At 32.9% G+C, this 13,128-nt stretch overlaps 2 protein-coding genes across 2 annotated transcripts; both read right to left on the reverse strand.

Moving 5' to 3' along the window:
• Nucleotides 1-790: 790 nt before the first annotated feature.
• Nucleotides 791-4,035, reverse strand: LOC145060263 (Mitochondrial substrate carrier family protein). The gene is made up of 9 exons (XM_079007975.1): nt 3,705-4,035; nt 2,798-2,913; nt 2,581-2,638; nt 2,275-2,424; nt 1,917-2,124; nt 1,689-1,734; nt 1,427-1,547; nt 1,276-1,348; nt 791-1,203 (listed from the first exon to the last, which is right to left on the reverse strand). Exons 1-9 carry the CDS (start codon nt 3,805-3,807, stop codon nt 975-977), a joined length of 1,104 nt encoding a protein of 367 aa, XP_078864101.1. The 5' UTR covers nt 3,808-4,035; the 3' UTR covers nt 791-974.
• Nucleotides 4,036-8,381: 4,346 nt separating this feature from the next.
• Nucleotides 8,382-10,229, reverse strand: LOC145067675 (glycine-rich RNA-binding protein 3, mitochondrial-like). Its single transcript, XM_079014762.1, has 5 exons — nt 10,074-10,229; nt 9,439-9,590; nt 9,285-9,353; nt 9,069-9,175; nt 8,382-8,934 (listed from the first exon to the last, which is right to left on the reverse strand). The coding sequence occupies exons 2-5, from the start codon at nt 9,572-9,574 to the stop codon at nt 8,650-8,652; spliced, it is 597 nt and encodes a 198-aa protein (XP_078870888.1). The 5' UTR covers nt 9,575-9,590; nt 10,074-10,229; the 3' UTR covers nt 8,382-8,649.
• Between the last annotated feature and the right edge of the window lie 2,899 nt (nt 10,230-13,128).

Here is a 13,128-nt window from a genome sequence, read left to right on the forward strand (position 1 = left end):
AATAAAATTCTGTTTATCTTAGACTCATCGTGTTTCCATGTTACACTTACCTCCCCATTCGTGTCTTTAAGATTGAACTTGGTTTAATTTTTATTTTCTTTGTCAGCCTGCTTTTTTTGCACCTATCTGCATGTTTGTTTGTTTTTTCACCTATTTGCATGTTTGGTTACCCTAGAGGTCTTACATTTTGCATACTTCTTTTTCACACCATCATTCTCTACTATCTTAATTTTATCGAACGATTTCCAACCAAACTCTAGTTTTGCCATCTAACCAATCCGGTTAACGGTTCTCATATTTTGGCTTAATTAGTTCTGGTTCCGAACCGTGTCGGACCGGTTGCTCACCCCTTACTTTTAACTATTATTTGTATATTTCCCGCTCCTTAATAACCAAAAAGTTGAATTTCTAACTAAACAATTTCTCTCATTTTGTACCACTTATTTTTCACAATATCCTTAAGAAATTTCTATCGCTTGTTTTATATAACATGTTAAAAAAATATATATCAGAGATCATGATTTAAGGATATAACAAAAAGTTCTTTCGTCTCAGAATATAAATAATATTAATATCTGTTGTTTACATTTTTCATTTAACAAAAGGAAATAAGTGCTTCGAATTTCCCCAACTGTGATATAGGAAAAAAAAATCTTTTTAATTTATTCTACCAAAACTTTCACTTTTTTTTTAGCTAGAATCAAAACCGAACCACAAAATCACAAATAAACAAAGAGTGACTAGATTCACAGGTTTAAAGACTTGTAATAGAGCGTATGTGTGAGAAATATTATTATAGTGAAGGAATTAGATGGTTTCATTAAGAATATTAACATTCACCAAAAAGGTGAAACTTGTTACTATTCACCAAAAGAGTAAAATTTGGTAGCCAACCCTATTATGGCCCACCAAAAAGAATTCACTTAGTTTAGTTTAGAAGTATGCTGCTATTCTCATTCTCATTCTCAGTAAATCTAATTTTGTTGCAAAGGAGGCTTACTTTTGTCTAATATTAAGCTAGTGACTGTATCTGTGTTTGGTGTCTTTGTCTCATTGAATTGGTCTCTGAGGAATTCAACAGCCATGAATGTAAGAGCAGAAGCTGGAACATACCATATCACCCGTGGAATGCTTCCTCTAAAAAAACCCTTTGCACCTTCAATCAACCATATTCTACGAAATGCATCCATCCAACCATTATACCTGACACATTTTATATATAAAAACATTAATTCTTAAATAAATACAACATTCTTGCATAACTACCATTTCTACCTTACGATTGTGCCTTGTACTTGTAGTCTTGTTTTGATTACATCTAAAGGAGTTGTAAGATATGCACTAACACCTGTGCATGTTTTACATTCATCATGTTAATAAATCCCTCAAAATCATGTAATAAAAAATATAATAATAATAATAATACCTCCAGCTATTCCTCCCAATACAAGCCCCTCAAAAGAACTATTGACATGGAATCTTGAATTAGGGAACCACTTTTGCCTCCCGTATTCTGTTACTTCTTTCAACGCTTCATAACACGTAACCTGCATATGTAAATAAATATATTAAGTGTCTTGTAGATTGATTATTGTATGTTTTATTGCCTGCTATTATTAATTAAATAGAGTACAATCGGATGAATAAAGAGAAGAAGAGGTGGAAAATGGAATGAAACAAAAACTTACCATTAAACCAGCAAATGGGACATCCCTTGCAAGTGTAGACCAATACCTGCCAATAAAACAAGAAAATAGTAACAAAAACAGAAAAGGTTAATATTTCTTTTCAGGAACAATTCCATATTTCCATTCCATCAAGCAAAGCAAAACAACACAGGTTTTTCAGTCATAGAAAGCACTAGCTAAAAGTGGAAATTTGAGGGGTGGTAATAAAATAAAAGTAAAAAAGTATACCCTGCATATAGTCCCTTTGGTCCTTGATCTTTCCATATCGAACATCCAGCTTGAAACATTCCAGAATAGTATCCATACATACTCAAACTGGCATCAGATGCACCCTCTTTCATCACAACTGAACTCCAGTATTTCTTTGTTCCTTGAACCTGCATACGTTGCTTAATCACCTCGCAAGGGACATATATAAAAGACCCAAGTGTATCTCCTGTTATGGTTTCAAGGAGATAAACAAAAACAAAACAAACAAATTATTTTATTTTATTTTGTTTATTCTTCGTATGTATTAATCATATCTTGAAAGTGAAAGTTAATGGAAATTCATCAATTTGTCACAAAAACAAGAGTTACTACTTGCCTAAAGCACCAGCAATGAAATGGGCCCAATGACCTCCAAGATTCGGATGTGTTTCTTCAATCCACTTTTTGGTGGATTCTATGACACCAAAGTATGTTGCACCCGTTGCAAGAGATCCAGTTACCCCAGGTGCCACCCCTCTATAAAAACCTAACAGTAAGGGGGATTTTTAGCAAAAGAGAAGATGTAAGAAAATGCTTAAAGTTTGCACATTGTGCCACTATAGATCAGGAAAGGAGTCACATGTAAAAGCATATGTTTCACACATTCAAAGGAAAAAGATAATTTTAAAGGAAGAGAATTCACCTCTTAAACCATCAGCACCCCAGACAGCTCTGACCATCTGTAATATAGTCTTTTGATTCTGATCATAGGAAAACAATGCACCAACATCACCGAGTTATAAAGTGTCAACATCCAAGAAAATGAACCCAAGTTTACATGCACAAGTATTGAAGCTACCCAACTATATCTTTCTTGTTCCTCAGAGTTTATATTTGATTGTAAGAAAACCATAACAGACCTGGCTTTGAGCCAAAATGGCTTGACTTTGGATCCGAGTTTTCACAGTATCAATTGGGTGCATCATCCCTTCCCCAAAGCCACCAGCAAGGGCTCCCCATAAGAACTCTCTCCAAACTGAAATGTGTTAGCACATTACCATGAGAACTCTGTTTTTTCTAAAAAGTAAGGAGTATTTTCATTTTCAATCTCAACCACTTTGATCAAGAAAGTGTAACATTCTTTTAAAACACTGCATATATGATACTTATAAACTTATACTACCTTTGCATAATAGTAAGTGCCTTCAATTCACAGTTAGGTTGGGTAGGCTGCTTTTCAAATTTCAACTTCAAAAAAATGATAAGGACTTAATCTAGTTTTGGATAAAACTGATTACTACAAATAATACATACAATAGTCCATACAGTCGGCCTTTAGAATGCATAGAAGTTCAAATTAGTAATGGATTAGGGAAATACAAGGTCCTTCTTCACTCAAGCTCAACTCGATGCACTTGTTCAATGGACAGGGTAACTGAAAGTCACTTTCTATCTTAAATGACACAAAATCCTTCACTTTTCTGCTAAACATGAGTTATACTTTGTCACGTAAATGCAATCTAAGTTCTCCATTGTTCATTCTCCAACTTTAGAATACAATTACTATCATCTGATGCATAAGATATCTCTCCGTCTACATCATACACCAGTTTCATTATAGATCGGAACATTAAAACTCTAAAAATTAAAGCAAAATATTACACGGCTAACATTTTTCGATCTCAAACCAGTAACAAAGTATTTAAAATCAGACAACAGCTTTCGAGGTCTCATTTCAACCACAAATTTAATTTACCGCGCACGATTAGTTCAACTAAAATGCGTGAACAAGTTGCTATTAAGATAGAGGACGAAGATTAAACTTGCCAAAGAATTGATTGTGTGGCGAGTTTGTTAAAACAATTGTTGCTGAAGATTTTGTTCCTTGAATTCCTTCAGAAGCTGTAGTGCTACTGCTGGTGACCGCCATGAAATCGAGCAGTGCAGTTGCTTTTAGCAGTCCTTTCAACCTTTCGTTCGTCGGTTTAGGGTTTTAGGGTGGTTTTATGGAGGGGGTTTAGACAGAAGACGAGGCTCACGGAGATCGACGTTAGTCTCGAAATTTGAGGAGTCTCGTGTATTTCAGGATATCTAATTCAGCACTCTCTCCCCTCCCCTCATCGCAATGTATCAACTTTCCGCCCAAGAAAAAGAATGGAATTTGTCGACTTTATATATTTGTTCTTTGAGTAAATTCCAAAAATGGTTCTCAGTTCTCATAGTTTATAATTTTTTTAATTGTAACATTGGATTTTCTTGTAATTTTATTTTGTTTCGATGGTCTTATCTGTTCTATCTAAAATATTATTTTCCCTTTCATTAATTTTTAATTTATTTTCATTAATAAAATATCAAATAATATATCACATAATAACCTTGTTTTTGTAAAGTAACCGTTATAGGTATCGTTCTCCACCGTTCTCCAAATATTTACTTTCAAAATACATTATTATTTCAAAAATTGTCACATCTGATTAGGTATCTTTTGGTGGATGAACTTGATGGAATGGAACTAGATTGAACAAAGAATTTATATAGTGTTTGCTAAGTGTTAGGTATGTCAAACTCAATAAATAATAGGAGTACTATAGATTTTAAATACACAGTTTCAATACACTAAAAAGTAATACAAAGCAAGCAAGGTTGATCCTCAAAAACACAGGGACAAAAATTTATACATTTTTTGCACAATGTACTTTAGTTACAAAAAGGAGGGATTTCTATGCAAAATCTGAAATAATATAAATAATAATCTACTTTGAAAACATACAGAAAACTAAATAGATTTGTAAATAAGTTGTTGAAATTGTTTCAGTTCTAGTTTTCAATGTTGTCATTACTTGATTATGACTTGATGTAATGCGTGATTGATATTCTAAGTTGGTATTGAAAGATAATAAGATATTAACACGTTCTAATATCTCTCGCTTGCCAAATTATCTAACCAAAACACGTTCTTTAACTAGACCTAGTTTTACTAATTTAATCTAAACACGCTCTTAGATTTTATTGAGAAATTAAATTAAGTTTTGTACAAGCTTCCAAATAATGTTCATTTCATCTCATACGTTGGGAAGTGTTAAAACATCTAATATGTGCTCTACAATAAGAAAACTTATTATTTGTTACTAATCATTTTATAGAACGATTAGGTGCCCTAAAATTTGATTAAGTACAAAAGAATTCAATTCATATAAGTGATCAATCAAACATAAATCAAATTTAAATATTCTAGTTTAAACAATAACATAATCACTATAATAGAACTATAAATTAAGGCTTCTTAGCCACACATGACCAATAACAAATCAAACAAAAAAGATGAAATTGGAATTGTCTAATGCTTATAAATGGAAATAAAAAAAATATTTGCAATGATTTGGTATCTTCAAAAGCTCCAAAATGCCCATTGTTGCTCTTAAAACGGTATGTTTGTGTAAAATAGTCGATTTCCTCCTTTTTAGCACCACAAGTAACTGATGGAAAGACAAAAATAGATGTGCAAAATAGGTGCACAAAATGCACCTAACAGTAAGACTGGAACAAATCATAACAAATTATATGATTATGTTTTGAAACAGTAGAAATAGGGATAAGCACGGCGCGAAACCAGTACCGAGCGGTACTGTTCCTGGTTTTCCAAAAATCGAATTTGATCAAAAGTCAATCCCTAGTACCGAAACGAACTAACATTACCAGTACCGGTACCGGGAATTGTGGTCCTCTCATATATTTTAAGTACTTGTCTAATGCATCAAAAGTTATAATGTATCCTAAATATCTTAGTGAAGCCACACATTTTGTATACTACTAAAGTCCATTCTACCTCTAACATCGGGTTTTTGATTAAAATAATCATATCTTGCTTTTAAAACATTACTAATACGTGAAAAAAAAACGCCCTATTTAGATGGAATCAACGTTCGAATGCCTCATCATTATAAAAACAATTATCGGCAAAATAATCATGTACCGATAGTTCATGTGTGACATGACGATCTCGATTGACAATCGCTCTTATACGTGAAACATCTATATGTTCTTCATTGTTTATATGTTACACAACATTAAAGAATATTGAGATAAATTTCTCACCATCATCTGAATCAAAATTTGTAAAAATCATTTATATGATATTTTATAGAGTATAAAGAGAATAATGATTTGAAAATCTGGTGGTAGAATGTTGTATTAATATAGGTAAATTTTAGACAAAACAACAAAAATGGTCACTGTGGTATGCATTTTTTCGAGGTTTGGTCAAAACATCAACTTTTTAGTTTCGTGATCTTTTTGAGCTAGTTTCGTTGTGCATTTAGTCCATCGGTAAATTGAAATGACTTTAATACCTTTGGGTATTTATTTTCTGTTTTTCTTTCATTTTTTTAAATCTAAATACTTATTTTAAAATTTTAAAATTTTAAAAATAATAGGGGCTCACCTCTCTCTCTCTCTCTCTCATCCAATTCCCATGACTGTGTTGTGTGCTCTCTTTTATAATCTCAATCACACTTCCCCTGTTATACAGATTTCTCACTGATTTGTTATGATTTGATCTTCTTGATTGTTATATTATACGAATTACAAGGCTTTTTTCTTCTTAATATTATGTGGGGTAATCTGTTCATGCATGTCTACGTCTATCTAGATCAATTTTCTAAAGAATAAGTAAACTATTTACTTATTTAGCTCAAAATGAAGGAGGAGAACAATGCACTTGAGGTGCTCGATGAAACACCTTAAAGAAAAGTGCCTTTGCATAATGCACTACAGGTGCTCGATGAAACACCTGAAAGAACAGTGCACTCCAGGTTGCTCGATGAAACACCTGAAACAATGCACTCTAGGACCTTTTATTGTTTTAATTATTAAAATATTAAAATAGATATTAAAAATGCAAAAAAATAAAAATAAAAGGGTATAATAGTCATTTTTATTTTCGGAGGGACCATTTCCATATGGAAACTAGGCCAAAGAACTATAAAGTAAAAAAAAAAAATCGAGGTTTGGACTTAACCTTGGAAAAAATGCATACCATAAAGGACCATTTTTGCAGTTTTCTCTAAATTTAAACGGTCACTTTCCCTCCCATTGGTCTTGGTTTACCATCCTCTCCACCACAATTCTCCAAGACAACAAAGAACCATGGAGGGTTGGGATAGCGTTCATCTTCGTTGTTTGTTGTCACATAGACTCCAACAAGCTTCATGCTTAGGAATGGCAACGGGGCGGGTTCGAGACAGGGCATGGTTTCCCAAACCCAACCTGATATCTTTCGGGTATCTTATTGGGGCGCCCCATTGGGTTTTGGGTTTTCCCGTCGAGTTTCAAGTATTTTATCGGGTTTACAACAATTCATAACGAGTTCATTATTCCGTTTTAGGGTACCCCAATATCTTATAAAAAATACATGTTCTAGCATCTCTTTTAAATTAAAAATATGATGTGTCATTTTAATAGAATAAATTGGACATTATATTAAAAATTATTTGATTTAAGTTTAGTTTAATTATACGCGTTCAAAGATAAAATACTTATTGTGGAAAATCCTTTTAGTTATTAACGATCTGGTATGAATGATCATTTTTTTTATGTTTTGACGTATTAAACTATATATATATATATATATATATATATATATATATATATATATATATATATAATGGGGCAGTGCAAAGATAACTCACTCCCTGCTCTGAAACTGATAAAAAAAAACTCAATAACGACCCGTTACCCGACCCGAAATGATCGGGTTTCAGGTTTCTCCGTCGGGTTCGGGTTTTTTGTCATCCCTATTCATGTTTGGTATTCCGAAAGATCTAACAACGATGTTTTTTAGCGTTTATGAAGAGAGGGAGAGGTTAATTTTAGATGGGTCCATTTAACAAACTATAAATTATAAATAATAAATACATGATGGAAACAAATAATTAAGACTAAAATAATCATTATGATATAACGAGGATAAACTCAAAAACAAAATTAAACCACAGTTGCAGCGATACATTTGAAAAAAAATGCACTTGGCTTTTAAAAAAAAAGTAAAAAACGAAATGAACCATTTTTTATAATTTAATCTATTTTATTTTTTTATAAGAAAAAAGTTATTAAGAAAAGAAATTACAAAAGACATTGTATAACTGTTGAGTTACGTGTTCTTAGATTTTGAGAATACCTTTCTTGCATTTTTTCATTGAAAGAATTAACAACTTAATCCAAACTCGAGATGTATATGATAAACATAATTCAAAGTAGTTTTTTGGCATTCCATGGAGAATAATAGATATATTTATCTCACTTTTCAGAGGTTAGTATATTTTGTAATTTGTTAGTTTTTTTGGGTGATGGGTATATTTATCCCGTTACATATTAGCGATTCCTTTTGATTAGAGTGTAATTCCACATTATCAAACCATTCAAAGCTTTTGAATCGGTTGTAACTTAACACTTTGACCTAGTTTTACCGATCCTTATTAAACATCGCTAATTGGAAAAACTTAAAACTGTATATCATTTGCCCATTCGTATTATCTGCGGAAACTAACTACAATAAATAAGTAATGCAAATGCCCAAGATTCAAAGACTGTTGTATCGACCATAAATAACATGAGCTCAAATCTAAACATATTTATCAGAAACAATCAAAATTGTTATAACTTCTTGACCCAAGATTTAAAGAAAAAAAGAATTACCTATTTATTTTAGACCATATGACCAACAAGTAATTAATATCAGTCCAGTAGAAAACACAGTTCAAGCCACAGATGCATCTCACCTGCCACCATCACCACTGCTGACATTGCTGTCTCCATCATAATAGCCACCAGCATTACCACCATAGCCGCCATTACCATAGCTATTTCCACCATAACCACCACTGTTAAAGCCATCACTGCCACCTGCAACACCAGTGTTCTGACCATCACCACCAAAACCACCATAGGCACCACCACCGTAACCACCTCCACCAAAGCCTCCACCTCGGTAACCACCACCACCACCCACTTGTGGCCTATCATTTGCATAATTCACTTTAACCACTCGGCCATGTAACTCCTGGAATAGTCAGCTATCAGTATTCTCTTTTGACTTAATGCAGAAAGAACGACTTAATAGACAACACTTTTTTTAATCATCAACAGACTTTTTAATTAAAACATAAAAGTTTTAAAGAGAAAAAAGATAAATACCCTTTGATCCAATGCCTGAATTGCAGCAGAAGCAGCCTCAGTATCAGTGAAAGTAATAAAGCCAAAACCTCTAGATCGACCAGTTTCACGATCCACAATAACCCTAGCTGAAAACAATAACAAATTTAATCACTTATTGCAATAATTTCTACTACCAAAATTCCATATAAACACAAATGCTTGGATTCGATTACTGGAAATTAACATGAATAATACCTTCTTGGACATTCCCATATGCACTAAAAGCTTCTCTCAAGCTCATTTCATCTGTAGCGTAAGACAGGCCTGCAAAAAATAAAGTTGATGGAAATATCAAGATCGACTTCACAGAATCACAAATTTGATATTTCAGTTGGGAATTTGAAATTACCTCCCACAAATAGTTTTGACGACGACATGCATCGTATAACTTGAAAAATAGATGGGTTGGCTGCCGATACTTCATGATTGACCTGCTTACTTACAGTCTGCCTTACCATGTTGCCCATTTTGTTGAAGAAAGCCATGGTTGTAAGTTAAAACCTAAATCCAGCAAAACAGAGGATCAATGAAGTTTCGCTATATAACATATAACAAAATGATGAGGTTTTGCAGTAAGTTGGTCAAATTCACTATCTTTTGTAAGTCATTTTCAATCTTGACACGAAATACGATCGACATTATCTTCATAAATCATACTACCTCTTAGGAATGTTATAAATAAAACTGAACTCCATGATCAATAACAATTTTGCAAAGTACACGGTAAAAGTTCTTAAATAGGCAAAGTTCGTGGATTAATTTTCAAAATCAAAATCAGAAAGAAACCCATCCCTCCTTGCTAGCCAAAAGATCCAATCCATCCACGTGTTGATTTTTGTATTCTTTAAAACCACTTCTATTTTCATTTTCAAATTATCAAACTCGTAGATAGTTACAGTAAAAAATATATATAATGAAAAAAACAAACGAACCAAGAGTAACAATGAGCATATAGACAAATGCAATAACCAAATCAAAACATACCTTTGATTCGTTGAGCTTTACTACTGCGTGTTTATGATTCAGAACCCTAAAATGAGGGTTTATGGGATTTTCAGGAAGGGTTTTTTATTTAAAGATACTGGATCGGAGTTGGGGAAGTATGGGCCGTCGGATGGGATGTTCAGGCTTTGAGACGTTGGACTTGGACCGCAAGATTTTGAAGTTTTGAACATCTCGGCTATAAGAAGTAGTAATTAACCCTCAAGTTTTGATAATTTACGTTTCAGTCGCCGCTTAAGTAAATTTGTTTGAGAGTAGGGTGTTAGGCTAACTTAAAGAAAAAGTCTTTTACCCTACGGCATAAATTAAAATAAGTGCCTACTGTGTCAGGTGAATTGTTTTATTAAGATGTTAAAATCAATATTGTTGAATAATAAATAAGTAAGGAATGTGTGGTGTGCACACTTGTTTAAATTTACTCAAAATTCAAAGTAAACAGGGATGACAAATCGGGCCATTGTGTCGTGTTTTTGTCTGACACGACACAGCACGACAAAGTTTTATGTTACACGAAAACGACACGACACGATCTCGGATTTTTTTTAAACTAACACAAAAACGAACCAATTAAAAACGATAAACACGATACGACACGACAAACACGAAAACACGACAAAAAAATGTTTAATCGTGTCAAATTTTGAACACGAATACGAGACGACATGACGTCGTGTTTTTTACACTTGACACGAACACGACATGAACATGAATTCGAATTTCAGTTTCGTCTCAATTTCGTTTTGTGTCGTGTATTTTTGTTGTGTCGTGTCATCAATTGTCACCCCTAAGTATATATAAAGATAACTCCTCATAACGATAGAAAAGAATTCTGGAACGATTCAGAAGAGTTTAGCTGCGATTGAGAAGGCAGAAAAACCCTAGAAGACGACGAGAGAAGCTAGAATTCAATCCTGAAGAAGAATTGAGGCAAAATTTCATCATTCCACTTATTCTTTTGTTTTATCATTATGGTTAAACAATTTGACTTTGCTTGTTTGCTGTTATTTACTTCAATTATGAGCTAAAAACTTTAGACGTCTGTTTGGGGATACAAAGTTGACAATATGGTTTGATTGATTGGTAGGATTAATTCTAAGTTGGTGAATTTTTGTTATTTTAGTTTGCTAAAGAACCTTGTGTGTGAATAATAATTAATTTTATGTTAATAGGAAGATAATTGATTAGCATGAACATCTATTGATTATTAACCTCATATCCTATGTGATCACTATGCCATATGTCTAGGATTAATGAATATGAAACTAGAATTAATAAGAAAATTGAGTAAATTCATGTGCAAGCTTGTAAGATGACCATCAAACAAGAAGTTAATTAAAAGAATAAATTAATTAACTATTGCAAGTCTAAATTAACCCGAATAATTAATCTAGTAAATCTAATTAAATTAGACAACTGGCCACTGTTTAAGTTAGTTTATTTGCTAAGGATTAGTGTAGTGAATGCGAATCTAATCACTTGAATCGGTAACCAACGAAAGAATTAATTCATTGCACCATTACCTTGAAATCAACCATAGAATCAACTAAGTTGAACTAAACAGAAGTTCCTTTCTATTTATTGAATCTAGTTAGTATTTTGTTTGCTAGTTTTTAAGTAAGTAATAGTTAGTAAGTTTCTAATCTTGTAAAACTAGATAAAACCCCTACTTATTAATTAACTTATATAAAATTAGTTTTTAATTTTAATTTGTCGTTCCCTGTGATCGATACCCTGCTTATTTAACTATACCACAATTGATAGGTTCACTGCCTTTTGTGTGTTATTTGACAATTAAAAGTAAAGTAGGTTTAAAACTAAGTGGATTTACACACATCAAGTTTTTGGCGCCGTTGTCTGGGACAATTGTCACCCCTAAGTTATCTTTATATATATATTTTTATGCACTTTATCTTAATATTTTGGCCTTATTTATTCTCTTTTAGAACTAAAAAGTACTCATAATGCTTTGAATTATGTTTTGCAGCTATTCGTTGTCGATAAAGCACAAAAGAAAAGACTGAAGCGGAAACCGGGCTTAGAAGCTAAAAGTAATTAAGAATGCTGGAGCAACAAGGACGCCCAGCGTAAATAGCAATTACGCCCCGCGTAACGACAAAATTGACTTACGCCCCGCGTACTGGTTGGCCTCGGATAAGTTCAATCGCGTAGTAATCCTTAGTACGCCCAGCGTACGTAAGTCGGCTACAAAGGTTATAAAAGTCAAGTTTCAGCTAACCAGGAGGGGGATTCGACTACCAACTTAATTTAGTCGATATTAAACTTCTGTTAAGCCGTTTTGAGGGTCTAGGAGGCGGCTGGAAGGCCGTTAAGCTAACGGGAGCGGAGATCGGAAGGTTTAGAGAGCGGATACGTGTCGGTAATCATATGGGTTGTTAACGTGACCATGTTTAGCATTCCATTGTGGTACTTTTTTGTATTTAGTTTCTGATTTGGGTGTAAAAACCTTTTACTTTGCGTTTATGATTGAATGAAGCTTGGATTATTAGACTAATTGCTATATTGAATTATTTGTTTATGTTTAATTTATCTTGCCAAGCTTGTTTAGAAGATCCTTACGTATTAATGATAATTATTTGCTGTTAATTATTAAGTAAATTGAGTTGTATGAACATCTGCTTGATTGCTTGTTGCTTATGATTTTGATGACCATCGAGATTATAAGTATAAGAATAACGAATGTGAAACTAGGATTAACTTGGGAATAAGTAAGTTAATGTGTGAGCCTTGTTTGATGACCATCAACAAGAGGTTAAATTGAATTAGTAATTTGATTAACTATATTTACAAGTCTTGCTTGATACGAACTGAACACTAGGAAACATGTTAGTTTAATCAACTGATCACTGTTTGAATTGACTTGTTTGCTAAAGGATTAGTTGTAGTGAACGCGAATCTAATCATTTTAGGAATCGGTGAACATAAATAAATGAATTTATGTATGCAATTATCTATGTTTTTAAGGTGTAATTTATCTAAATCAAAGTACTTGAAGAGATTTGTTTTCCTGTTAGTCTAT

The sequence above is a fragment of the Lactuca serriola genome, chromosome 1 (genome assembly GCF_051521515.1).
Source record: "Lactuca serriola cultivar US96UC23 chromosome 1, Lser_US96UC23_V15, whole genome shotgun sequence".
Taxonomy (NCBI): Eukaryota; Viridiplantae; Streptophyta; class Magnoliopsida; order Asterales; family Asteraceae; genus Lactuca; species Lactuca serriola.

What these genes read in the sequence shown, in the direction of transcription:
- LOC145060263 (XM_079007975.1), bottom strand. Translation starts at nt 3,807, where the DNA reads ATGGCGGTCACCAGCAGTAGCACTACAGCTTCTGAAGGAATTCAAGGA. An exon ending in GCCACACAATCAATTCTTTG is followed by an intron (nt 2,914 to 3,704) that starts GCAAGTTTAATC and finishes AACACATTTCAG; the next exon opens with TTTGGAGAGAGTTCTTATGG. An exon ending in CCAAAGGGACTATATGCAGG is followed by an intron (nt 1,735 to 1,916) that starts GTATACTTTTTT and finishes TTTTATTGGCAG; the next exon opens with GTATTGGTCTACACTTGCAA.
- LOC145067675 (XM_079014762.1), bottom strand. Translation starts at nt 9,574, where the DNA reads ATGGCTTTCTTCAACAAAATGGGCAACATGGTAAGGCAGACTGTAAGT. An exon ending in ATATGGGAATGTCCAAGAAG is followed by an intron (nt 9,176 to 9,284) that starts GTATTATTCATG and finishes TATTGTTTTCAG; the next exon opens with CTAGGGTTATTGTGGATCGT. An exon ending in TTCAGGCATTGGATCAAAGG is followed by an intron (nt 8,935 to 9,068) that starts GTATTTATCTTT and finishes TGACTATTCCAG; the next exon opens with GAGTTACATGGCCGAGTGGT.